Source organism: Bison bison, unplaced genomic scaffold, assembly GCF_000754665.1.
Source record: "Bison bison bison isolate TAMUID 2011002044 unplaced genomic scaffold, Bison_UMD1.0 scf7180017864459, whole genome shotgun sequence".
Lineage (NCBI taxonomy): Eukaryota > Metazoa > Chordata > Mammalia > Artiodactyla > Bovidae > Bison > Bison bison.
The window spans coordinates 1,547,483-1,572,217 of record NW_011495021.1 but is presented as its reverse complement, the minus strand read 5'-3'; the positions used below and the strand labels follow the sequence as shown (position 1 = coordinate 1,572,217).

General features: G+C 39.1%; 1 protein-coding gene and 1 pseudogene across 2 annotated transcripts in view; one reads left to right on the top strand and one right to left on the bottom strand.

Moving 5' to 3' along the window:
- The window catches only part of ITGAV (integrin, alpha V), a 108,616-nt gene that overhangs the window by 12,423 nt on the left and 71,458 nt on the right, over positions 1 to 24,735 (top strand). The window contains exon 2 of one of the 2 annotated variants that reach the window (XM_010859733.1): positions 962 to 1,089. In XM_010859733.1, the coding sequence (XP_010858035.1) occupies positions 962 to 1,089 (128 nt within the window). Of the gene's footprint in view, positions 1 to 958; positions 1,090 to 24,735 lie in introns of both variants that reach the window. The other variant, XM_010859732.1, reaches the window with a different exon arrangement.
- Positions 6,013 to 9,487, bottom strand: LOC105002900 (annotated as a pseudogene).

Below are 24,735 nucleotides of genomic sequence, written 5' to 3'. Positions count from 1 at the left end.
TGGGAGGGATTGGGGGCAGGAGGAGAAGGGACGACAGAGGATGAGATGGCTGGATGGCATCACTGACTCGATGGGCATGAGTCTGGGTGAACTCCGGGAATTGGTGATGGACAGGGAGGCCTGGTGTGCTGCGATTCATGGGGTCGTAAAGAGTTGGACATGACTGAGCGACTGAACTGAACTGACTGAACTGACATGATAAACTGTACCTATCTAAAGTGACAGTTTGGCTGGCATAAATTTTTAGTTGATATAACTTTGCTGACAAAGGTCCTGTAGTCAAAGCTGTGGTTTTTCCAGTAGTCATGTACAGATGTGAGAGCTGGACCATGAAGAAGGCTGAGTGCCAAAGAATTGATGCTTTTGAATTGTGCTGGAGAAGACTCTTGAGAGTCTCTTGGGCAGCAAAGAGATCAAACCAGTCAATCCTAAAGGAAATCAACCCTGAATATTCATTAGAAGCACTGATGCTGAAGCTGAACCTCCAGTCCTTTGGCCACCTGATGCAGAGTTGACTCAGTGGAAAAGACCCTGATGCTGGGAAAGATTGAGGGCAGGAGGAGAAGGGGCAGTAGAGGATGAGATGGTTGGATGGCAACAGCAACTCAATGGGCATGAGTTTGAGGAAGATCTGGGAGATAGTGAGGGACAGGGAGGCCTGGTGTGTTGCAGTCCATGGCATCGCAGCAGAGTCTGACACGACTTAGTGACTGAACAACAACAGCGACAACCCTGAAGTTGCCCTATAATGTGTTACTGGATTGAATAAACCATACTGAATAATGTATGTATGTAAAAGAGCACCGAATGAGTAAGGAAGATGGATTATGCTCTCAGTGAGTGGTTTTTTAAAAATATTTGTGGATAAAATAAGGAGAATGATTGCTTTTCCTAAATCACAAGAGATGGTTTATGCTTTGTGTGACTTAAAGTCTTTGTCTTCCCGTTTGTATTTTAGCAGGATGTTTCTTCTGGTGGGAGCGCCCAAAGCAAACACTACCCAGCCTGGGATTGTGGAAGGAGGGCAAGTCCTTAAGTGTGACTGGTCTTCTCACCGTAGGTGCCAGCCAATTGAGTTTGATGCCACAGGTAAGCATTTATATGGTGGCCCCTTTTCTTAATTTCTGTTACTTATATTTTCCCCCTGTCTTTACCTCCCTCCATTTGACATAGTTTAAAACATTTAATTTTTGAAAGTACTTGCATTAGCTTAAATGTAACAATTTAATGACATATATATATAAGTACTTCAGATCCCCAGAGAGTTAAAGACAAATGACTTATTATATGATTTTTTGTTTTTTGTACAATTTTGTGGCATGTGAAAGCCTTAATACATTGTGTTTCTATTGCTTTAGATGTCTCCAACTTTAACTGGTAATGTAACCTGCAGAAGTCTGGGGAAATCTATTAAAATATTTTTGCCAACAGAGAAAGGACAAAAAGCTTTCTTTGAAGAGGTGCAAAAATTTTTATCAAAAACCAGTTGAGTAATCTTTTGTATTCAAGTAGATTTGGTTGACTTAAAAAAATTCTTTTCTAGAATTTATTGGGGAAATAATATGTTATGATTCTGATAACATTAAAGTTTTCTCTACAGGGACAATTCCACTGTGGTGGTAAGGAGAAAGATAGGATAAGATGAGAAATAAATAATTGTAAGTTTTTCACTTACATAGGTAAAATAAAATATGCATAATCCTATATATATTTCTGTTGGTATATTTATCTACATTTGTGAAAGCTTAGAGAATCCTTAAAGAAAGAGTTTGACATTCTTCAGGTGCAATAGTCTGCATAATTTTTTTAACAATGTTGATTTGCTGGCTTTGACAGAATATTTTAAGATAAGTCTGAAGAAAATTAATATTTTTTTCCATATTGTTATTTACTGCTAGTTCTAAAATTCATTCTGGGAATTATACTATCAATTAAACAGAAATCATGATATGGACTGTTCCATTTGATATCATGATCAGTGCCAAAATGAATGTCATTAAGCCAGTTCTTTATAGGAATCAGGTCACGTTTGCTTTTTTCCATTTGAAACCATCTGCATTAAACCTTGTTTTTTTCCCCATATATATGGCATTTGGAAAACTCTAGGAGTATGTAAAAGGTTCCGTTTTACCACAAATAGAGAAATATATCTGTGATTCAGGGTATTACTGGTCAGGGCTTTTATGTCTTTTGACAAAATATGCATATTAATGAATAAAACTGTTGAAATGTTCAGATATATTTCTGTGTTCAACACCATAGGTTTTGTGCAGTGCAAGGTAATTTATTAACTGGTCTTTATTGAAATTTGTTTATTGAAAAAATTTCAAACAGTTTAAAAGAGTAGACAGTGAGAAATGGATTTGCTCACATCAGCCTGCTTAGAGGCTACCACTTGAAACAATTTCTTTTATCTTCTTAGAATTTTCTTATTCTTACATATCTATATATCCTTTTAAAAAAAAAGCAACTCACGAAATAGGAGTCTTCTATATATTACTAAGGCACCTGAGTCAACCCCCTCCGCCTCCTAATATAATCTCTTATAGACATATATAGATTTACCGCATTCTTTGCCAGTCATGGTGATTATTCAGTTTTATGTACATACAGTCCATATTGTTTATCTCTTGCCAGCAGGCAGGGCAGTCCATGAGTTCACCCCGGTCAGCATCCTAGGCATTCTCGGCACACAGTAGCGTGGGGAACGGTGGAGAGGAGACCTGGAGGGGCAGATGGAAAAGAGCCAGCACCACCCTCTGCAGTTCTCCACGCTTCTGCCCCCGGTAGCCCTGCTGTTTGTTCTCTAGAGCAGCCAGAGTGATTCTTTTAAAATAATATTCAGATTGTAACATTCCCATTCAGATTCCACTGAATGGACAGATTCCACTTCCATCTGTCTCACAGTAGCTAAGAGGACTCTTGAGTATTCCAGCCCACTGTTTCTGTCTTTATCTTCATGCTCTTCCAACCTCACTGGGTCTCTTTGCAGAGGTTTGTAAACAGTAGGCACATTCTCACCTCACCTTTGCCTGGACTATTTCCACTGCCTGAAACATTGATTCCCCGAATGTACATTGGGTGCCCCTCCATCACCTCTTCTGGGAATTCCTCAAATGTCATTTTCTCAGTTATGTGCTAACCTTCTTATTTAAAATTCCAATTCCCCCTTTCCCACTGTGTGCTCCCATCGTCTTCTCCCCTTTATTTTTTTCCTTAGTACTCACGCTGCTGTACAATTTATTTTTAGTTAATTTGTTTTAGTTATCCTTTCCTTCAATTAGGATATGTATTCCATGGGGATTGTTTTTATCTGTTTTGGTCACTGCTGCAATCCCAGGGCCTAAAACAGTGCCTGACACCAGTGGTACCCAATACATTAAGTAGATGAATGAATGAGTCATAAGAGCTTTTTCTATAGTGAGGAAATTGCTAAAGTCCTTCAGTTGTACATTGACATGTATGGACTTTTTCTATTCTTTTTGCCCTTGTTTATGATAGTTCTCCAATCATTTTGTATAGCCTCTCAGACTTCTCTTATGAAAAAAATATACAAATAGTATTTTTTCCATTACAGTTTTTATCCAAATAGTGTTTGAATTTAAGAAAACAGGACAATATGGTTTTCAGTAATCTAGTCATAAACATGTATTATCTGGAACTAGCACCATCAGACTGTATCTTGACTATGAAAGAAATGCTTACAACTTACAGCATCCTCCTTAACATTCCTCACACCTCTGTCCCATCCTGGCCCAAATACCTCACCATCTCTGCACCACTGATGTCTTTTATCTTTTTTCATTATCTCAAGAGAGATAGTGGCATTTCTGTTTCCCTCATCCTCAGTCTTGAGTCAGGGGAGATAGTGAAAGTGAAAGTGAAGTTGCTCAGTCGTGTCCGACTCTTTGCGACCCATGGACTGTAGCCTACCAGGCTCCTCTGGCCATGGGATTTTCCAGGCAATAGTACTGGAGTGGATTGCCATTTCCTTCTCCAGGGGATCTTCCCAACCCAGGGATTGAATCCTGGTCTGCTGCATTGTAGACATTGAAGTCCTGCTGACTTCCCAGGGAGATAGTAGCTGAGGGGATAAATGTGGTTTCTGGAAGCAAACCGCCTGGGGCTTAACCCAGCCCTGTCATTTACTGCTGTTAAACTTTTCACAGTTTACTAACAGGTTACCACCCTCTCCCTGACACAGTGCAGGCATGTGTTAAAAGGAATGAGTTGATTCCTATGGAGTTAAATGGAATGTTAAAACATGTGACCTACTTGGTGCAGGGCCAGGCCCACTACAGTCACTCACTTCGTATCTGTTGTTGTTCTGTTGCTCAGTCATTTCCAGCTCTGCGACTTGGTGGACTGCAGCGCACCAGGCTTCCCTGTCCTTCACCATCTCCTGGAGTTTGCTCAAACTCATGTCCACTGAGTCGGTGATGCCAGCCAACAGTCTTGTCCTCTGTCCTCCCCTTCAAGTTGCTTTGTATTGTTAATACTTCTCCCTTCTCAGGGACCCTGCTTACTTTCATTTGTCTCTATGATCCCGCCCTTCCCCGTACTCCTTTTTAAAATTTTTTTAAAAAGAAAACAACTTTCAAACATGCTTTACTTTTTCCTACCTGAAAAATTAATTGAAACAGCTTTCCCTTGAGCTTGTGTCTTCTCTTAGCCATTTTCCATTCTCCTTTTCTTCACAAGCAATATACTGAACACTCTGCCTCCGTTTATCACCTCCCATGCTCAGCTACTTCAATCTGGAGGCTCCCTGAACCCAACCCAGCATTGCCCAAACTCAAATCGCTGGTGGCAGCTCTGCCTCAGTGGACACTTGATTCCTCATCCACCACTGTCTTATTTAAAGTTGCCACTTTTTGCCTGTCTGGAACTATCTTGTCCTCTTATTCCTCCTGACCTTTAAAAAAAAAATTATTGATGTATAGTTGATTTATCATGTGTTAATTTTTTCTATACAGCAGAGTGACTCAGTTATATATGTGTTTTTTTCATGTTCTTTTCTATTATGTTTTCTCATAGGATATTGAATATAGTTCCCTGCCTCCTAGCCTTCTTGGGACTCTTGTGGAGTTTGCCCTTTGACTCTTCTTTCTTCGCTCTCTCCATCTGTATTTGTTATACATCGTCATATCATGAAAAGGAAATAGACCATGGAGTCACACAGACCTGCGTTCAAATCCAGGCTCTGCCATTTTTTCCAGTGTTGTTGTTTTCTAGTTGCTCAGTCACGTCTGACTCTTTGTGACCCCATGTACTGAAGCCAGCCAGGCTCCTCTGTTCATGGGATTCCCCAGGCAAGAATATTGGAGTGGGTTGCCATTCCCTTTTCCAGGGGTTCCCAATGTTACTTTGGAAAGATTGCCTACCTTTCCACAGCTGTACTATATTCCAGGGGTGATCATGAAATGTTTCAGTTATTTAATTTATTTTCTCTGCTTTATTGTGTTTCTGAGTCCAGAGGAGACTTCAGTGCTTTAAAGGGCTCCATCCTCATTTTTTTGAATATTTGGGAAATAAAATTTATTGTTGTTCAGTCACTAAGTTGTGTCCAACTCTTTGTGACCCCATGGACTATAGTATGCCAGGCTTTCCTGTCCTCCATTGTCTCCTGGAGTTTGCTCAAATTCATGTCCATTGAGTTGGTGGCAGTATCTAATCATCTCTTCTGCCGCCTCCTTCTCCTTTTGCATTCAATCTTTCCCAGCATCAGGGTCTTTCCCACTGAAAGACCATATTGTTACTACTTCTCCTGTTATTACTGCACTGGCTCGTAGCATCAGGTGGCCAAATAATTGAAACTTCAGCTTTAGCTTTAGTCCTTCCAGTGAATATGCAGTGTTGATTTCCTTTAGGATGGACTGACTTGATCTCCTTGCAGTCCAAGGGACTCTCAAGAGTCTTCTCCTCCAAAGCACAGTTAGAAAGCATCAGTTCTATGGTGCTTAGCCTTCTTTATGGTCCAGCTCTCATACCTACACATGACTGCTGGAAAAACCATAGCTTTGACTATATAGACCTTTTTTTTTTTTTTTGAAGTGAAAAGAAATCATTCTAATATACACACTTTCACTTCATTAATTCAACAGTGATTTCTGATAGGCATGCTCATCCATTTAGTTTTGCTTCAAGTTTATTCTTCAACATAGAGCCACCTTCCTAATGAGATAGTTGAGTTGAACTATTTATTTTTAAAGAGTACAATGTACCTTGTCCTCAAAGAGTTTTATCAACTTTAACATTTTCAAAGAGCCCTATGAGGGTGCTCATTATGGTGGTTTCCCCCTGAAACTTCCCATTTGGAAGATTGCAAAACAGACTAGGATCTTCCCCAGTCTATCGGTTGCTTATATTCATATCACAACCCAGGTGGGTAAGAGGTAGAGATTGAATGATAAATAGATTGCCTCCAATCCCAGCTGGGTGAGAGAGCTTCATGTTTAGAAAGGAAGCCAAATCATGAAAACTTTCCTAATGGTGTGATTTATTCCAGGATTCTTTTGAACTTAAGTAGGGAATTTAATCCTTGTACACAGTACTCTTCTTTATGGCTTTCTCGAGTTTTCCTCTCCAGCCATCATTCTCTAGCCAGGTGATTGATTATACTTGCTGTAGAACTGAAAGCATGAAGTCTCTTTCTCTTTCATAATTAAAGGTGGTGATAGTCTTCTCGTTTCCTACCAAATGGATCCAACCACACTTTCAGCCATGGTGGCTGCATGTCTTCTTGAACAGTGCCAGCTTGATTTATGGTTTGTTGCTTCTGTTACTCCTACAGTCGCATTAGGGTCTGGAAGTAGATGAGGTAGAGGGCGGCACCAATCAGGGAGATGAAGCTCCCGAAAATGAGAGCAGTGTGCAGATTCTGGGACACGGCTGTAGTTGGGGGCGGCCTGGATTTCTGTATAGACCTTTGTCAGCAAACAGTCTCTGCTGTTTAATATGCTGTTTATGTTTATCATAGCTTTCCTTTCAAGGAGTAAGCGTCTTTTAATTTCATAGCTGTAGTCACCATCTGCAGTGATTTTGGAACCCAGGAAAATAGTCAGCCACTGCTTCCACTTTTTCCCTTTCTATATGTCATGAAGTGATGGGACTGGATGCCATTATCTTAATTTTTTGAATGTTGAGTTTTAAGCCAGCTTTTCACTCTCCTCTTTCACCCTCTTTAGTTCCTCTTCACTTTCTGCCATTAGAGTGGTATCATCTGCATATCTGAGGTTGTTGATATTTTTCCCAGCTGTCTGGCTTCCAGCTTGTGCTTCATCCAGCCCGGCATTTTGCATTATGTACTCTGCATAAGAATTAGATAAGCAAGGTGACAGTATATAGCCTTGTTGTAGTCCTTTCCCAATTTGGAACCATTTTGCCTTCTTGCATTTCTTTTTCTTTGGGATGTTTTGGTCACTACCTCTTGTACAGTGTTAGGAACCTCTGTCTATAGTTCTTTAGGCACTCTGTCTACCAGGTCTAATCCCTTGAATCTATTCGTCACCTCTACTGTATAATCTTAAGGGATTTTTGATTTAGGTCATGCCTGAATGGCCTAGTGGTTTTCCCTACTTCCTTCAGTTTAAGCCTGAATTTTGCAATAAGGAGCTCATGATCTGAGCCACAGTCAGCTCCCAGTCTTTTTTTTGCAGACTGTATAGAGCTTCTTCATCTCTAGCTGCAAAGAATATAATCAGTCTGGTTTCTGTATTGACCATCTGGTGATGTCCATGTGTAGAGTCATCTCTTGTGTTATTGGGAAAGGGTGTTTGCTATGACCAGTGTGTTCCCTTGACAAAACTCTGTTCAAGGCTGCTTCATTTTGTCCTTGGAGGCCAAACTTGCCTGTTACTCCAGGTATCTCTTGACTTCTACTTTTGTACTTTAATCCCCTGTGATGAAAAGGACATCTGTTTTTTTTTTCCCTTTGGTATTTAGTTCTAGAAAGTCTTGTAGGACCTTCATAGAACTGGTCAACTTCAGCTTCTTCAACATCAGTGATTGGGGCATAGACTTGGATTACTGTCATGTTGAATGGTTGAATTTATAAAATTACTGTGATGTTGAATTTATAAAATTGTTTTATTTACATTAGCTCTTAGATGATGTATAGTAAATATTACGACTAGTGATTAGTATCATATTTCTAAAACTTCTAGGAATGCCCCTGAATCAGGTAAGCCCCTGTGACTTCTGCTAGCCAGTGAAACACGAGCAGCAGTGTAGGTCGAAGGGTTTAGGAGTCGGGACATTGTTCTGCTCCTCCTCTTGCCAGATGCCGCAGTGAGTGGTGATAGTTTAAATGATAGAGGCTCCCTCAGCATAGTTTCCTGAGTGAGGATGATGTGAAGCTTAGGCTCTTTGACCCACAATGTATGTATATAGAATAATTTTTTGTTATTTTTGACTAATAGACATTCGGGATGCTTGTTACTTTAGCATAATGCAGCCTAACTGAATAATACATGTAGGGATATTAAAACTAAGTAAAATTATCAGTAGTCAGCTTTTGGAAAATGGTTATTAAAACCCTTTCCTACTCTGCATGCCAACCCGAGTTCCTGTTAAGTTTCTTGTTCTATTTTATTGGGTCCTGAGTGGCTAAGTAAATAGATATCGTTGCTTTGTTAAGAATGGCCCCTGGTTGGTAAATTGAATTTAGTTTAGGAGAAACTATAGACTATTAGTACCTGATGGGGAAGCCATAGCGTTAGCGTTCCCTGAGTGCATTGACTCTCATAACTGGCATGTCCTTTGTGGGAACTCTGAAAGTGCTGGCTGTGGGGTTTTTATAGGAGATAACCATTCCCATGGGGCATGAGACCTGACACACTGGTAGCTGTTTTATCCGCCAGATCTCGTTCATGTCTGAGCTGTGTCCTGGTGAGGCAGAGAGACATGCTCTGGACAGCTGTGTGTACTGCTGCAGAGGAAAGTTCATGTGAGGACTCTCTTAGGGAGGTATGTCCAGTTCTGTTCTAAAGCCTTGAAATAGACTGGTGCTGAGTGTGGCCTCTGGTGGTTTTGTGAGTCTGACCATTCAATTGAGTCCTGAGAATCCCTCCTGATAGTTGTATCAACATTTGATGTTTGTAACTGTATGAAGTACTTACTTTTTAGGCTCATTTATTTCTTGGGCTATCTCTTTAAAAACAGAACAGTGACTTATCCCTTCTTGTAATAAGAACAAATATCAGTTAGTTCCAGAATCACAATAAAGTTTTTTTAAAGTAAGGTGCTTTTTGGAGATACTACAAATACTTGGTGTTAAATAGGTATTTTCAATGTCCTTTCCCATTCCCTTTGTCTTCCTTTAAGATCAGCTTCTGCTATGCAGGCTGTCAACGCAGTAGGTACAGCTCTTTTTCTTTATTTAGCTAAAATTTACACTTCTTTTCTTTTCTTTCTGGTTGTCTTACGATGTGTTTGTTTTCCAGACTAGACTGTAAATTCTCCAGACAAATTTGTTTGTGCTCACCATCGCGTGCTAGTGAATAGAGACGTGCTTGGCATATGGTAGGCTGTGTGTGTGTATTTATTGCCTGCAGGTGTTGGGTTCTTCATGTAAAGCAATAAAAACTGACTTTGGCTAAATTTTGCTGAATAGGAATTTATTGGCAGAATATTGGTAACTCGATAGTTTTCTGAATAATGGGTAAGAGAAGCTAACAGAGGAACTAGTAGTGCAGGGTCTTACTGCTGTTGGACTTGCTGGTACTGGCTATGGGACAACACCATGAGAATAATTTCTTACCCATCTCTGGCTTTTGGCATCACTTGCTAGAGATTCAAAGCTTTTATGGTAGTATCTGACTGACTCTAAGAAATATGCCTATGCCTGTGTCAGAAAGTCTGTCTTACTTGGCACAGCTAAGAAATGATAGACTATGAGCTTGTTTAGAGAACTAAAACTTACAGTTTTCAAACGAAGAAAAAGAATAGCAGTAAGAGAGAACCTTTTTCTCTTTTGGGTTGGAAAACAAGGTCATAGTAAGAAAACATCCAGTGTGTATCTCTGGTTGTTGTCCAGTTGCTAAGTCATGTCCAGCTCTTTGCAACCCCATTGGCTGTAGCACGCCAGGCTTCCCTGTCCTCCACTATCTCTGGAGTTTGCGCAGGTTCATTGTGTGTTTATTGCTGATCAGTAATTCATGAACCAATTTTATTTTCTCTTTACCAAAGATATACCTAGATATTAAACAGTGTATAACTTTGTAGGCCATTTTAGTGTGACTTGTCACATGCATTAAGACATGTAGCAGTAGCTAAGAAAGAAAATCTGGAGTTTGGTATTAGAATAGTGTAACACTTAGTTTCTTAGCTCTTAAAGAGGAAAGATGAATACTTGTAGTGTTTTTCTTTTTTTCTTATCCCAGGGCATGATTTTTGGTAGTGGAAGAGGAAGAAAGATTTTAAAAATTATGGTTGGAAGACTGGTCTAAATTTATGTCACTTTATGTCTGAGCAGTAGACACAAGTAGATTTATACTGAAATAAAGGAGGCAGACCCAGAAAGTCTTAACTCTGCAGAGAAAGGGCTTCCCAGATCAGTTGCTGGTATTTTAGGTAGCTAATAAAAGATGAGGTAGAATTCACCAGAGGCAAGAGAGAGTTCCAGGGCAGAGGAAACAAAATATGCATAGATTAGTAAAAGTGTTTTTGAAGGAAAATCAAATAATTCTATGTGACCTGCATGTGTACATTTTTCTATAAGATTTATATGCATAAGGTGAGAGTGTCTGAGGGCATGTTGAGAAATTAAGCTGGAAGTAAATGGAGGGAGGATCTAAATGAACTTTAAAAAGATAATTCAAGCCAGCAGTCTAACCAAATAAATTCACCATCGAGCCTAACACACATAGAGCATTGTATGAAAAATAAAAGGATCTAGAATCCAGTGGGTAGAGCTCTTGGTTCTTTGCCATGCTAAGTAGATTTGATGTGAACTTTACAGAGAAAGTAACATTTTCAGTACCTAGTCTATTAATTTTCTTAGTCATTATTTTTGGTAGAATTATACAGGTTACATGAAATAATGAATATTATATGGATAGCTCCAAAAGACTGTAGACGTGTCTTTTAAACAAGGAAAATGTAGGGTTCTGTGATGAAAAGTTTAATTTAGTAGAAAATTCAGTCTGAGATGGTACGCTTATTTACTGCTTTGATTTTTGAATGATATTTGTGCATTACTGATCCTGCAGGAACAAAAGAAAACCTTAGTCTAAACTTTCTTATTTCATGGATTTGTTAAACTTAGTTCCTAAACATGCTCTCTTAATTTTTTTTTAAGCTTTTGACTTTGGCTTGTCTTCCTTGTTTTCTTTTGTTAACTTCTAAACATAAACTTTATTATGTTTCTAGTTGTGTCCTTTTGTGTGATTTGTCGTCTTTATTTTTCTTTTTCCTGCTGATTTCCTTGATGTAATATGTAAATAAAACCACAACTAGTATGTAAAAAGGAAAACCTCGTGTCTTATTTTACATACCTGTTCAGTGATTTCAGCTACTTTGAAATGGTAGTTACCCACTTAGGTTTTTAAACCCCTTCATCTAGTGACTCAGCAAAATTGGTAGGTTTTAACCAAGGTTTGCATAATGGTTGGAAACTGATTTTTCCCTAAATTGATAGAATAATCTGAACTTTGAGACATGGGTTGAATTACTGAAATTTAAAAGGTCATTTTGGGGTATGATTTGTTTGTTTTCTAACATGATTTTTAAAAAAATTTTTTGAGATATAATTGATTTACAATATTTTATACATTTCAGGTATACAACATGGTGATTCACAATTTTTAAAGATTATACTCCATTTATAGTTATTATAAAATAGTGCCTATATTTTCTGTGCTCTACAATATACCTTTGGAGCTTGTTTATTTATACACAGTAGTTTGTTATCTCTTATTCCCCTACTTCTAAAAAAACAAAATGATTGTTATGTAGAAAACATAATTTATCTGAATGTAGATGGCAACCCACTTGTATTCTTGCCTGGAGAATCCCATGGACAGAGGAGCCTGGTGGGCTATATAGTCCATGAGGTCGCAAAGGAGTCGGACACGACAGCACACAGCACACAGATGTGGAAAAGTAGAACTTAAGCAAGTCTACTTTAGTATAAGGACTAATGATCTGTGTATTTTAAGAAGTAAAAGTATTCTAAAATTGTGTTATGTTGGTATGCAAAACATTATCAAGAATATTATGTAGCAAGATAGGGTTAGTCTGTTATCTCAGTTTTGTCTTCATGCCTGATTAATTTCTTATTCTTTTTATCACAAGTTACTATAAATACATTTGGAGGCTTAAAAACAACACAAATTTATTATCTTCAGTTTTGAAGGTCAGATGTCTCATGGGGCCCAAATCAAGGTCTGCAGTGCTGCATTGCTCTTGGGGGCTCCAAGGAAGAAGCCATTTTCAGGCCTTTTCTAACTTGAAGAGGCCACTCATCTTCCCTGGCTTGTAGCCTCTTCCTCTGTTTTAAAAGCCAGGATTGACTGGTTGAGTCTTTGTCAGGCCACATCACTGATACTGACTCTCCAGCCTCCCTGCTGTGACTGCTGCTCCTGCTGCTGCTACTAAGTCGCTTCAGTCGTGTCTGACTCTGTGCGACCCTACAGACGGCAGCCTACTAGGCTCCTCTGTCCCTGGGATTCTCCAGGCAAGAATACTGGAGTAGGAAATACTGCCATTTCCTTCTCCAATGCATGAAAGTGAAAAGTGAAAGTGAAGTTGCTTAGTCGTGCCTGACTCCTAGAGACCCTGTGGACTGCAGCCTACCAAGCTCCTCCACCCATGGGATTTTCCAGGCAAGAGCACAGGAGTGGGGTGCCATTGCCTTCTCCGCCCTGCTGTGACTACCTCAGGCCTACTGAGATAATCCTGAGTAACTTTCCATTGCAAGGTCCTTAACTGAATCACACCTGCTAGGTTCCTTTATGTAATGTCCTATATCCAGGTGTGACATTTCACGTGGTGTGAAGTTTCCAGGGATAAGGATTTGAACGTCTTTGGTGGCGAAGTGGGGGTAGTGGGGATTATTCTGTTGTCACAGAGCCCTTTTAAATATTTTGTTTGATATTGGTTAGAGGCTTCCCTGGTGGCTTAGCGGTAAGCAATCCGCCTGGAATGCAGGAGACATAGATTTGATCTCTGAGTCCGGAAGATCCAGACATGGCAATGCGGGCTGAGGAGCCTGGTGGGCTACAGTCCATAGGGTTGCAATGAGTTGGACACGACTGAAGCATCTGAGCACGCATGCACACCCATACTATAAGCTACTTTAAGGGCACAACCATGATTGTATAAGTCGGCCTTGTTTTCTCTCTCTTTGTTTTTGCTTTGGCTCTGTTGTTATGGGGAATGCAAACTAGAAGGTGAAGGCTCAAATCCATGTCCTGACACTTACTAGATGTGACCTCGGGCAAGTGATTCAAGTTTGCCAGCCTTAAATTTTCCCATTTGTCAAATAAGCATAAGACCTACGCCTCAAACTTGTATGTGGATCAAATGAGATAATGTCTGTGAAGAATGTCTTCATCCTTCTTCTTCATAAATGATGAAGAAGGATACAAATGAAGAAAGGATAGTTGATATCATGCTCATACTGCAGCTGTGGGGAAGTGAATGATTATGGAAAAGGGATAAAATTAAGATAACTGTGGATATCCTTGGTCTGTGTTGTAACCTCTTATGATAACATTTAGGAAAATCTTCTTGCAACACGCTTTCCTTTTTCAGGAAGCAGATGTTACTGACAGATTGACCATTGCCCAGTTTTCTTAATAGTAAATCTTTTCTCAGAAGTTAAACAGATGATGAGCACTGACAGGAAAACATGTAGCACCTGGCACCGTTGCAGTCTCTTTGTTTAGGAATGTGGACTTGCCTGTGTGATTTGTTAAATACATCTCTCTTATAAAAGGAGAAGCACCTACATTTATGTCCCACATTCAGGGAATTGGTGGCACCTTTCACCAACAATGTCTGTCCTAGAGAAGGTCATTAGGTCATTGCCCTCCATCCAAGTGACTTGCTGGAACACTTACCACCTGTTCCCAGAAGGGCTTGGCTGTGTAGACTGTGGGCAAACCCTGGCTATGCCAATTTTCCAGTCAAGAAAAATGCTGTGGAGTATTTTCTGAAAATTACTGTGCTTTGTATTTAATAGAAAGTAGAAAACTGAGCTGCTCTCTGGCTTCTGCGTCATACAGTTGCCAACTCACTGCAATTAAAACAATCAGGCTGACTCAAAAACCACCTAAGTTTGCCTTTGTCCTCCTGGTGGATTTTCTGTCTCAGAATGGTGTCAAGATACCTGTCCAGGTGCAATAGTCCTGCAAATTAGAAAGTTAAAAAACACAGAGAAAATAGTCTCCCTTCCCTTGTTACTACAAAATAAGTTTATACTAAAGAATTACATATGTGTGTTTTTTTACTTTTTGTTTAGCGTGTCTGTGTTTATTCACATATGTTGTTTTTTAATGAAACTGTTTCTCCTAATGTACTCTATTGTTCCCCAGTAGAGAATTACACAATTGAAGAACTGGCAGACAACCTAGAAATCAATGAATCCAGTTCTTTTATTACTAGTTGACTACTACTCATGCAGTTAGTTGGTGTTTTAACACTTTAAATTTTTACTGAAGCTGAGCACGTGTAGTCCTTTAAAGACCATCCTCTTCCCAGCCTGTTTGGACCTGACTCGTCCCCATTATTTTAAGACTTAACGGTGACTTTTGTTTTTTTTTAATCTTTGGTAAAGAGTTTTTGTTTTAAAATGTTAGACGCTTTCAGGATCATTTCCTTCTCATCTCTAGGAGGAAACAAACCAGCATTGATAGAGCACTGGGTGTTTTCAAAGGGCCTGTATTCTTTGTGCTGGCTCCATCAGAAGCATCAGAATTGCTCATGGAAGGAGAGGGAGATTTTGATTCTCTGTTCCCCGTGATGGTAATAAATCAGTCAGTAAATAAATACCAATCCCGGGTGAAATGAGCTTTATCATATTTTCTTCTGGCTCTACTTTTCTGACACTTCTTGTTTGCTTTTGAAAAACAGCTGTATCTAATATACATAAAAGATATTCTTGGATAGCTCTGTGTAAATTAGTAATACTTGCTCATGTTCATAGACTATGATTTATTTTTACATTCGCAAGTGATTAGTTTTTCAGTAGTCTGTGGCCCCAAACACTGGATTTAAAGATCTTTATCTCTTTTCATTTTAAATTCAGTACAATTACGCTTTTAGAGATATTTAAAGACACTTTAAAGTTTATAAAGCAAATAATTCTTTTACTAATACTAAAGTATAACCATTGCATATTGTCTTCCAGAGTTTCTTATATTAAGAAACTGTGTTTTCTTAGTCAGAGAAGTTTATTAACCTCCATTTTGGTCATCAGTAATATCTGGAATTTTGGGTTTTTTTAAATGAATTATTTTTCACAACATTCTAGTCCAGTAGTTTGAGTACTAGGAAATATAATGTTTACTGACTATACGAAGAATAATGCTTATAAAAATTGCTAGGAGAGCTTGTTCAACCTAAATGTTCTTGAATTTCATGAGCTAAAACTCTTATGTATGGAAGACAAAAATGTAAACCTTAGGTTAATTAAAAGGGGATATATAAGCTCCTAACAGAGCTTTTATATGTGAAGGTTTTTGAATATATACCCACACTACTTTTTTTTCACTTTTTGAAACATACAAACAATACATATTCATTGATTTAAAAAAATGAGAAAACTCCAAAGGGCAAAAAGAAAAGAAAAATCTCCCAAATCCTACCACCGAGGAAATCAGTAGTTATAGGATATGTTTGGTTGTGTGTGTATAACATGTTTGTGTATGTACCTTGTTTATTATGTTTTTGTTCTTTTAAATTATTATTTAGGGTTAAATGAAATTTGGAAATCAGAGGGATGTGTGTTTTTAACACGTTGTTGTAATTTAGTTGCTAAATCGTGTCCACCTCTTTTGTAACCCCACGGACTCTAGCCTGCCAGGCTCCTCTGTCCATGGGATTTCCCAGGTGAGAAAACTGGAGTGTGTTGCCATTTCCTTCTGCAGGAGGACTTTCCTGAACCAGGGATTGAATCCGTGTTTCCTGCTTGGCAGACGGATTCTTTACCAGGGAGCCACGAGGGAAACTCCCTTTAACACATACTTGATACATATTTGTGAAGTAGGAAAACTCTCTAAACCAAACTTGATGTAATCTTTCTTAGTCTGGCAGATGAATCAAATTGTTTTAATTTGCCTTTCTTGTTTCTAGGGAGGTTAAGTCTTTTCTCATGAAAAGAGGTTAAGTGAGGTTAGTTTCTAGTGTGGAGAAGGCAATGGCACCCCACTCCAGTACTCTTGCCTGGAAAATCCCATGGACGGAGGAGCCTGGTGGGCTGCAGTCCATGGGGTCGCTAAGAGTCGGACACGACTGAGTGACTTCACTTTGACTTTTCACTTTCATGCATTGGAGGAGGAAATGGCAACCCACTACAGTGTTCTTGCCTGGAGAATCCCATGGACAGAGGAGCCTGGTGGGCTGCTGTCTGTGGGGTCGCACAGAGTCCGACACGACTAAAGTGACTTAGCAGCAGCAGCAGCAGCAGCAGCAGCTTCTAGTTGAGGGTAAGGCTTTTCTCACTTTTCTAGTGAGATGGCAGCAAACAAAACCATCCTAAAGAAAAATGCAGGAAGGCAAAGTGGTTGTCTGAGGACACTTTACAAATAGCTGAGGAAAGAAGAGAAGTGAAAAGCAAGGGAGAAAGGGAAAGGCACACTCAGCTTCCCAGGTGGCAACAGTGGTAAAGAACTCACCTGCCAGTAAAGGAGACTCAAGAGACTCGGGTTCAGTCCCTGAGTTGGGGAGATCTCCTGGAGATGGGCATTGCAACCCACTCTAGTATTCTTGCCTGGAGAATCTCATGGACAGAGGAGCCTGGCAGGCTACGTATCCATAGAGTCACAGAGAGTTGGACGTGACTGAAGCAACTTAGCACAGCACACACCCAACTAAATGCAGAGTTCCAGAGGATAGCAAGGAGAGATAAGAAGGCCTTCTTCAATGAACAATGCAAAGAAATAGAGGAAAACAACAGAAAGGGTAAGACTAGAATCTCTTCAAGAAAATTTGAAATATCAAAGGAATATTTCATCCAAAGATGGGCACAATAAAGGATAGAAATGGGAAAGACCTTACAGAAGCAGAAGAGATCAAGAAGAGATGGTAAGAATACACAGAAGGACTATACAAAAAACATCCTTAATGACCTGGATAACCACGATGGTGTAGTCTCTAACTCAGAGCCAGACATTGTGGAGTGTGAAGTCAAGTGGGCCTTAGGAAGCACTGCTGCCAGTAAAGCTAGTGGAGGTGATGGAATTCTAGCAGAGCTATTTAAAATCCTGAAAGACGATGCTACTAAAGTGTTGCACTCAATATGTCAGCAAATTTGGAAAACCCAGTAGTGGCCACAGGACTGGAAAAGGCCAATCTTCATCCCAGTTCCCAAGAAGGGCAGTACTAAAGAATGTTCAAACCACCAGACAATTGCACTCATCTCCCATGCTAGTAAGGCTTTGCTCAAACCCTCCAAGCTAGGCTTCAACATTGCGTGAACTGAGAATGTCCAGATGTTTAAACTGTGTTTAGAAAAGGCAGAGGAAGTAGAGATCAAATTGCCAACATTTGCTGGATCATAGAGAAAGCAAAGGAATTTCAGGAAAACATCTACCTCTGTTTCATTGACTGTGCTAAAGCCTTTGACTGTGGATCATAGCAAACTGTGGAAAACTCTTAAATAAAAGATGGAAATACCAGACCATCTTACCTGTCTCCTGAGAAACCTGTATGCAAGTCAAGAACCGAAAGTTAGAACCCTGTATGGAACAACTGATTGGTTCAGGATTGAGAAAGGAGTACAAGACTGTTTATTGTCACCCTGTTTATTTAACTCATACACAGAGTACACCGTGAGAAATGACGGGCTGGATGAGTTACAAGCTGGAATCAAGATTGCCAGGAGAAATATCAACCACCTCAGATATGCGGTTGATACTACTCTAAAGTAGTATGGCAGAAAGCAAAGAGGAATTGAAGAGATTCTTGATGAGGGTGAAGGAGGAGAGTGAAAAAGCCAGCTTAAGAAGAGTGAAGAGTGAAGTCGCTCAGTTGTGTCTGACTCTTTGCGACCCCATGGGCTGTAGCCTACCAGGCTTCTCCATCCATGGGATTTTCCAGGCAAGAATACTGGAGTGGGTTGCTATTTCCTTCTCCAGGGGATCTTCCCGATCCAGGAATTGAACCCTGGGTTTCCTGCATTGCAGGCAGACACTTTACCCTCTGAGCCACCAGGGAATGAGGGTGAAGGAGGAGAGTGAAAAAGCCTGCTTAAAACTCAATGTTAAAAAAACTAAGATCATGGCATCTGGTCCCATCACTTCATGGCAAATAGAAGGGGAAAAGGTGGAAACAGTGACAGATTTCCTCTTCTTGGGCTCTAAAATCACTGTGGATGGTGACTGCAGCCATAAAATTAGAAGACAATTGCTTCTGGGCAGGAAAGCTATGACAAACCTAGACAGCATGTTAAAAAAGCAAAGGCATCACTTCGCTGACAAAGGTCCGCATAGTCAAGGCTATGATCTTTCCAGTAGTCATGTAGGGATGTGAGAGCTGGACAATAAATAAGGCAGAGTGCTGAAGAATTGATGCTTTCAAATTGTGGTGCTGAAGAAGACTCTTGAGAGTCCCTTGAAAAGCAAGGAGATCAGACCAGTCAATCATAAAGGAAATCAACCCTGAATACTCTTTGGAAGGAATGATGCTGAAGCTCCAGTACTTTGGCCACTGATGTGAACAGCTGACTCATTGGAAGTGACTCTGATGCTGGTTAAGATTGAAAGCCTGAGGAGAAGGGGGTAACAGAGATTGAGATGGCTGGATGGCATCACTGATTCAATGGACATAAACTTGGGCAACCTCCGGGAGATGGTGAGGGACAGGGAAGCCTGACCTGCTGCAGTCCATGGGGTGGCAAAGAGTTGGACATGACTTGGTGACTGACAACAACAATTTGCATTTCTGATTTCTAGCGAGGTTAAGTCATATTAGGTTAAGCTAATATGTTTATTAGCTCTTTCTGTTGTTTTTTTTTTTTTGTATTGTCTATTTGTATTCTTGGTCTGTTTCCCTACTGATACATCTGTTTTTTTGTTGATTTTGAAAAGTCTTTATTACATATATACATTTCTACTGTGTGGCAGCTACTTTTCTGCCTGACAAGTTTGTCATTTTTTAGGAACAATATTGAGATATAATTTTACATATTTATAGCATTTTGCAGATATTATTAAAATTGAATTCCAGAGCATTTCTATCACCCTTTATAAAGAAACGTCATGTTCATTATCAGTCACTGCCCATTTGCACCCCCATTGATATTAAAATGTGCTCATGAGGTACTACTAAAAAGTGCTGCTAATTATAATTATGTCACCATTGACTGTAATACATATTCATATTTCAAAGATGTTGATATCTGAATATTTGCAACTCTGAATCAATAAAATACATTATTTCCCAATAGTATTATCTTACTTACATAGTCAGTCAGCAGCTGTCTGATTACTTCATTTTCTTTCATATTTCTTTTATAGTATTTGTAACTGTCTGAAAATATCTTACGTAATTGGTTATTATTTCTCTCCCTTGAAAGCAGGGATCTTATCTGTCTCATTTAACTGTTATACTCCATGCATTTAGATGTAGGAATTGCCCATGATTTATTTATTTAACTGAATGATCAAAGAGATTTCTTTCTCTGCCCTGTTAATTTTCACATAAATAAGCAAGCCATATTGGGAGATTTTTCTTTCAGGCAGATTTGTTACAGGAAACATGATTGAACAAAAGTGATGTCTGAGGTAAAAAGCTACTTAAGGAAGATTCCAAATTGTCTCATTAAATGGTGAATATGAAGTGGCATTATTGTTTTTAATTGAGGTATAATTGACATATTAGTTTCAGGTGTACAATATAATGATTTGATTTTGTGTATATTGCAAAATGTTGACCGTAATAAGTCTAATTAATTTATCATATACAGTTACAAAATATTTTTTTCTTGTAGTGAGAACTTTTGAGATTTACCCTTTTAGCAACTTTCAAGTATGCAGTATGTTACTATTAACTGTAATAAAGTCACCGTGCTGTACGTTATATTGTTTTAATAGCCACTTTTTAAGGGCAAAATGTAAACTCTCTGAGGACCCACATCATATCATTGTTTGTAAAGTAATGGAAACTAAATGACTAAATACACAGATAACTTCCAAATAGGACTTCATTGGTTTGCTTTTCTAATGCTTTGGCATTCTTGCCTTTGGCCTTTTCAGAAAAGGTGACGTAATCTTATTGTTCCCAAGGAGATTCTTTAGGCATGAAAAGAAGAAACAAAATGTAGTTTCAGGGTGATAAGGTGACTTTGTCTTAAAAATAATTCTGATTCTCCTGAAAGTTGAACAGTGTCTTTTCAAACACTTGGAGGAAATGAGAGAAAAAAAGTGTTGGTTACTATAATCAGCAGGCCAATTCTAAAGCTGTGATAGTTTGTGTTGTTCAGTGTGCTTCTGTGCTGAAGTCCTCAATCATGGAAGTCTGATAAAGTGCAATGGCAAGGTCAAAAGCCAACCAAAATAGTAAATTTTCAAGTCTCAGGGGATGTACTTGCTAATTAACTTCAGGACTCTCTAGCAACATTTTCCTCTATGCATTTTTGAAAGTGACAGTATAGAGTCTTAATTTAAATAATATGGGGCAGTTTCTTCTCACTTTTGCCATTGCATGAGATTTTCTTTTTCCTTTGAATTTACTTGGGAGATCAGAGCTAATATTCCAAGGGGTTTTACAGAACTGTGGACAGAAATCGTTGTTCTTTCTTGACTGTTGCCTGAGGTAGCATTTCCTCCAGCACTGGAATTTCTGCAGTTTGTCTGTATTAGATTTCCCTTTCAAGGTTGGTGGCATAGTCCAAGCAGCCTGGGGAGTTCCGGCATCACTCGAAATGGTGACTCAAGGCCATGACTCAAAATATTTACTTCCCTCATGCGCCCTGGATTAGCTGCCAGTTTCAGCCAGGTCATGAATGAACTTCTTGTCCGTGTGTTTGGTGAGCAGGCTTTCCTTTTCTTTCTCCCCACCCAATTCTATTCACACTGCATCTGAGTTAAACTTCTGCCTGAGATTGAATTGGGTATCTTAAGACTTGGTCTCTGAAAAAAAAAAAAAAAAATTCTGATTGGTAAAGAAGAACTTCCCATTGAGCAAACTTCTTAAAGAAATGGTAATTTGAGATTGTGAACCTGTTGAAGCTGAAGCCATTCAAAGCAATGGGTGGCATTAATACATGTTTTTTGGAAAACTGTTGACTTAAGTTTTAGATGTTAATGCATGCTGATACATTATAGCCAAATATATTTTACTTCTTTTGTGTGGTAATGTGATTGAAAACACAGTTGATAACTTGATGCCTTAAGATGTAATTATTGGGGGCATATCTAAGTTTTAAATAAGCTCCGGGCTGGAAAATCCCATGGATGGAGGAGCCTGGTAGGCTGTAGTCCATGGGGTCGCTAAGAGTCAGACACGACTGAGCGACTTCCCTTTCACTTTTCACTTTCATGCATTGGAGAAGGAAATGGCAACCTGCTCCAGTGTTCTTGCCTGGAGAATCCCAGGGGTGGGGGAGCCTGGTGGGCTTCTGTCTATGGGGTCGCACAGAGTCGGACACGACTGAAGCGACTTAGCAGCAGCAGCAGGGCTTTTCAAATGTGCTTTTTAATTAAAAAAAAAACAACAAAAAAAGCCATATTGCCTGATGTTTTTTTACCTTTGACTGGTGTTTCTTATTTTTTAAAAAATCCTGTGGGCAAATTGCTTGCCATATTGGAAAGAACTGTGGATTTTTGTGTACCATAATACTTGATGATAAAAATAAAATTGAAGTATATGTAATACTTATTTTCTTGGGCATTTTTTAGCTTAAGCTTAACCTGGTGTCCACAAAAGCAGATATCCATAATCATAATGGTAGGGGTGCTATAGGAGCTTTTTTTAAAAAAAAAAAAAAAATAGGACACAGAACATGGTAGCAATGAGAAGCACATATTACTTAACAGTCATTGCAGTGTCCTGTGCTACCACTTATAAATTTAGAGAAAAGTCCATTTGTTTAGGGAAAAATATATATATGGAGGCAGTTTTTCAAAGTAGTAGGAAGAGAATTGGTATCATTTTACGGAGGAAACTTCTCTTCCATCTTTCAGGAGTATAATTGAAGAAAAATTGCTTAGCACAGAGGGCAATTGTAAAATGCCATGCAGCCCCTTCTTAGCATTGTGTGAAAGCTCTTGACCACCTAGAGACTCTTTTCTCTAGTCACAGTGAACAACTCACGAGTCTCTAAAAATCCAGGAATACCCATTGCTCTCTTTCTTTGCACAGGGTTTTCTCTTGACCCAGAAAGCATACCCCTCCCCTGTACGCTGCCACCCTTTTCCCAGTGCTCTTTCCACTCCTCTGCCATCCCTCCACTGTAATTACTTGTCCCCATGACTGGGCTTTGTGTGTCAGATATTTCCTTCAGGGAAGACTACCATTTCATCATGTGTTAGAGTCATGGACGGTTGCAACTGAATTTTCAGTTAGGGTTTGGATCAAGCATGGAAGGAATAAGGTATTCCAGGTCAGAGGGCCTTGGGTAAAAAGGCCTACAGGTGGGAATGAGTGGTGTTTGTATAAGGCACTAGAGGCTCAGAGTAAGGGAACTCTTACATATAAGAATAAGTTTATCTGGGAAACTGAATAAAAATTTATCCATTAGAATAATATTCTATATTACATTCCATATTCCAGAAGGATTAGGAACCTTCATTTAGGAATTATCTTCACTTAGGAATGAGGTCATGCTCAGTTAGCTTATGCTGAGCTTCTTGAAATTCAAGAGGAAGTGGATGTGACTTTGAGACAATATGTAAGTCTCTTAAATCAAAATACAAATGTTACTGAACATGAAACTAAAGGAGATGTAGGAGGTGGGTTAAATAAACTGCTGTGCAGTTGTAAATTATATAACAATGAAAATGGTGCTATAGGTCTACTTTTATTGACATGTTGTGACATGGAAAAAAGTATATACATTTATATAGAATAATACAATGTTTTTTTTAACCTTTTAATTTATTTTTTTTATTGAAGGATAATTGCTTTACAGAATTTTGTTGTTTTCTGTCAAACCTCAACATGAATCAGCCATAGATACACATATATCCCCTCCCTTTTGAACCTCCCCATCCCACCCATCTAGGTTGATACAGAGCCCCTGTTTGAGTTTCCTGAGCCATACAGCACATTCCTGTTGGCTATCTATTTTACATATGGTAATGTAAGTTTCCATGTTACTCTTTCCATACATCTCACCCTACTTCCCCTCTCCCAATGTCCATAAGTCCATTCTCTCTGTCTGTTTCTTCATTGTTGCCCTGTAAATAAATTCTTCAGTACCATTTTTCTAGATTCTATATATGTGCATTAGAATACGATATTTATCTTTCTCTTTCTGACTTACTTCACTCTGTATAATAGATTATAGGTTCATCCACCTCATCAGAACTGACTCAGATGCATTCCTTTTTATGGTTGAGTAATATTCCATTGTGTATATGTACCACAGCTTCTTTATCCATTCATCTGTTGATGGCCATCTAGGTTGCTTCCATGTTCTAGCTATTGTAAATAAAGAGTGCTGGAGTAAACAATGGGAAACATATGTCTTTTTCCATTTTTATTTCCTCAGGGTATATGCCTAGTAGTGGGATTGCTAGGTCATATGGCGGTTTTATTCCTAGTTTTTTAAGGAATCTCCATACCGTCTTCCATAGTGGCTGTATCAATTTACATTCCCACCAACAGGGTAAGAGTGTTCCCTTTTCTCCACACCCTCTCCAGCATTTATTGTTTCTAGACTTTTTGATGATGGCCATTCTGACTAGTGTGAGGTGATATCTCATTGTAGTTTTGATTCCCATTTCTCTAATAATTCATGCGTTCCAAAGCCTTTGACTGTGTGGATCACAATAAACTGTGGAAAATTCTGAAAGAGATGGGAATACCAGACCACCTGACCTGCCTCTTGAGAAATTTGTATGCAGGTCAGGATGCAGCAGTTAGAACTGGACATGGAACAACAAACTGGTTCCAAATAGGAAAAGGAGTATGTCAAGGCTGTATATTGTCACCCTGCTTATTTAACTTCTATGTAGAGTACATCATGAGAAACACTGGGCTGGAAGAAGCACAGGCTGGAATCAAGATTGCCGGGAGAAATATCAATAACCTCAGATATACAGATGACACCACCCTTATGGCAGAAAGTGAAGAGGAGCTAAAAAAAAGCCTCTTGATGAAGGTGAAAGAGGAGAGTGAAAAACTTGGCTTAAAACTCAATATTCAGAAAATGAAGATCATGGCATCTGGTCCCATCACGTCATGGGAAATAGATGGGGAAACAGTGGAAACAGTGTCAGACTTTATTTTTTTGGGCTCCAAAATCACTGCAGATGGTGACTTCAGCCATGAAATTAAAAGACTCTTACTCCTTGGAGGGAAAGTTATGACCAACCTAGATAACATATTGAAAAGCAGAGATGTTACTTT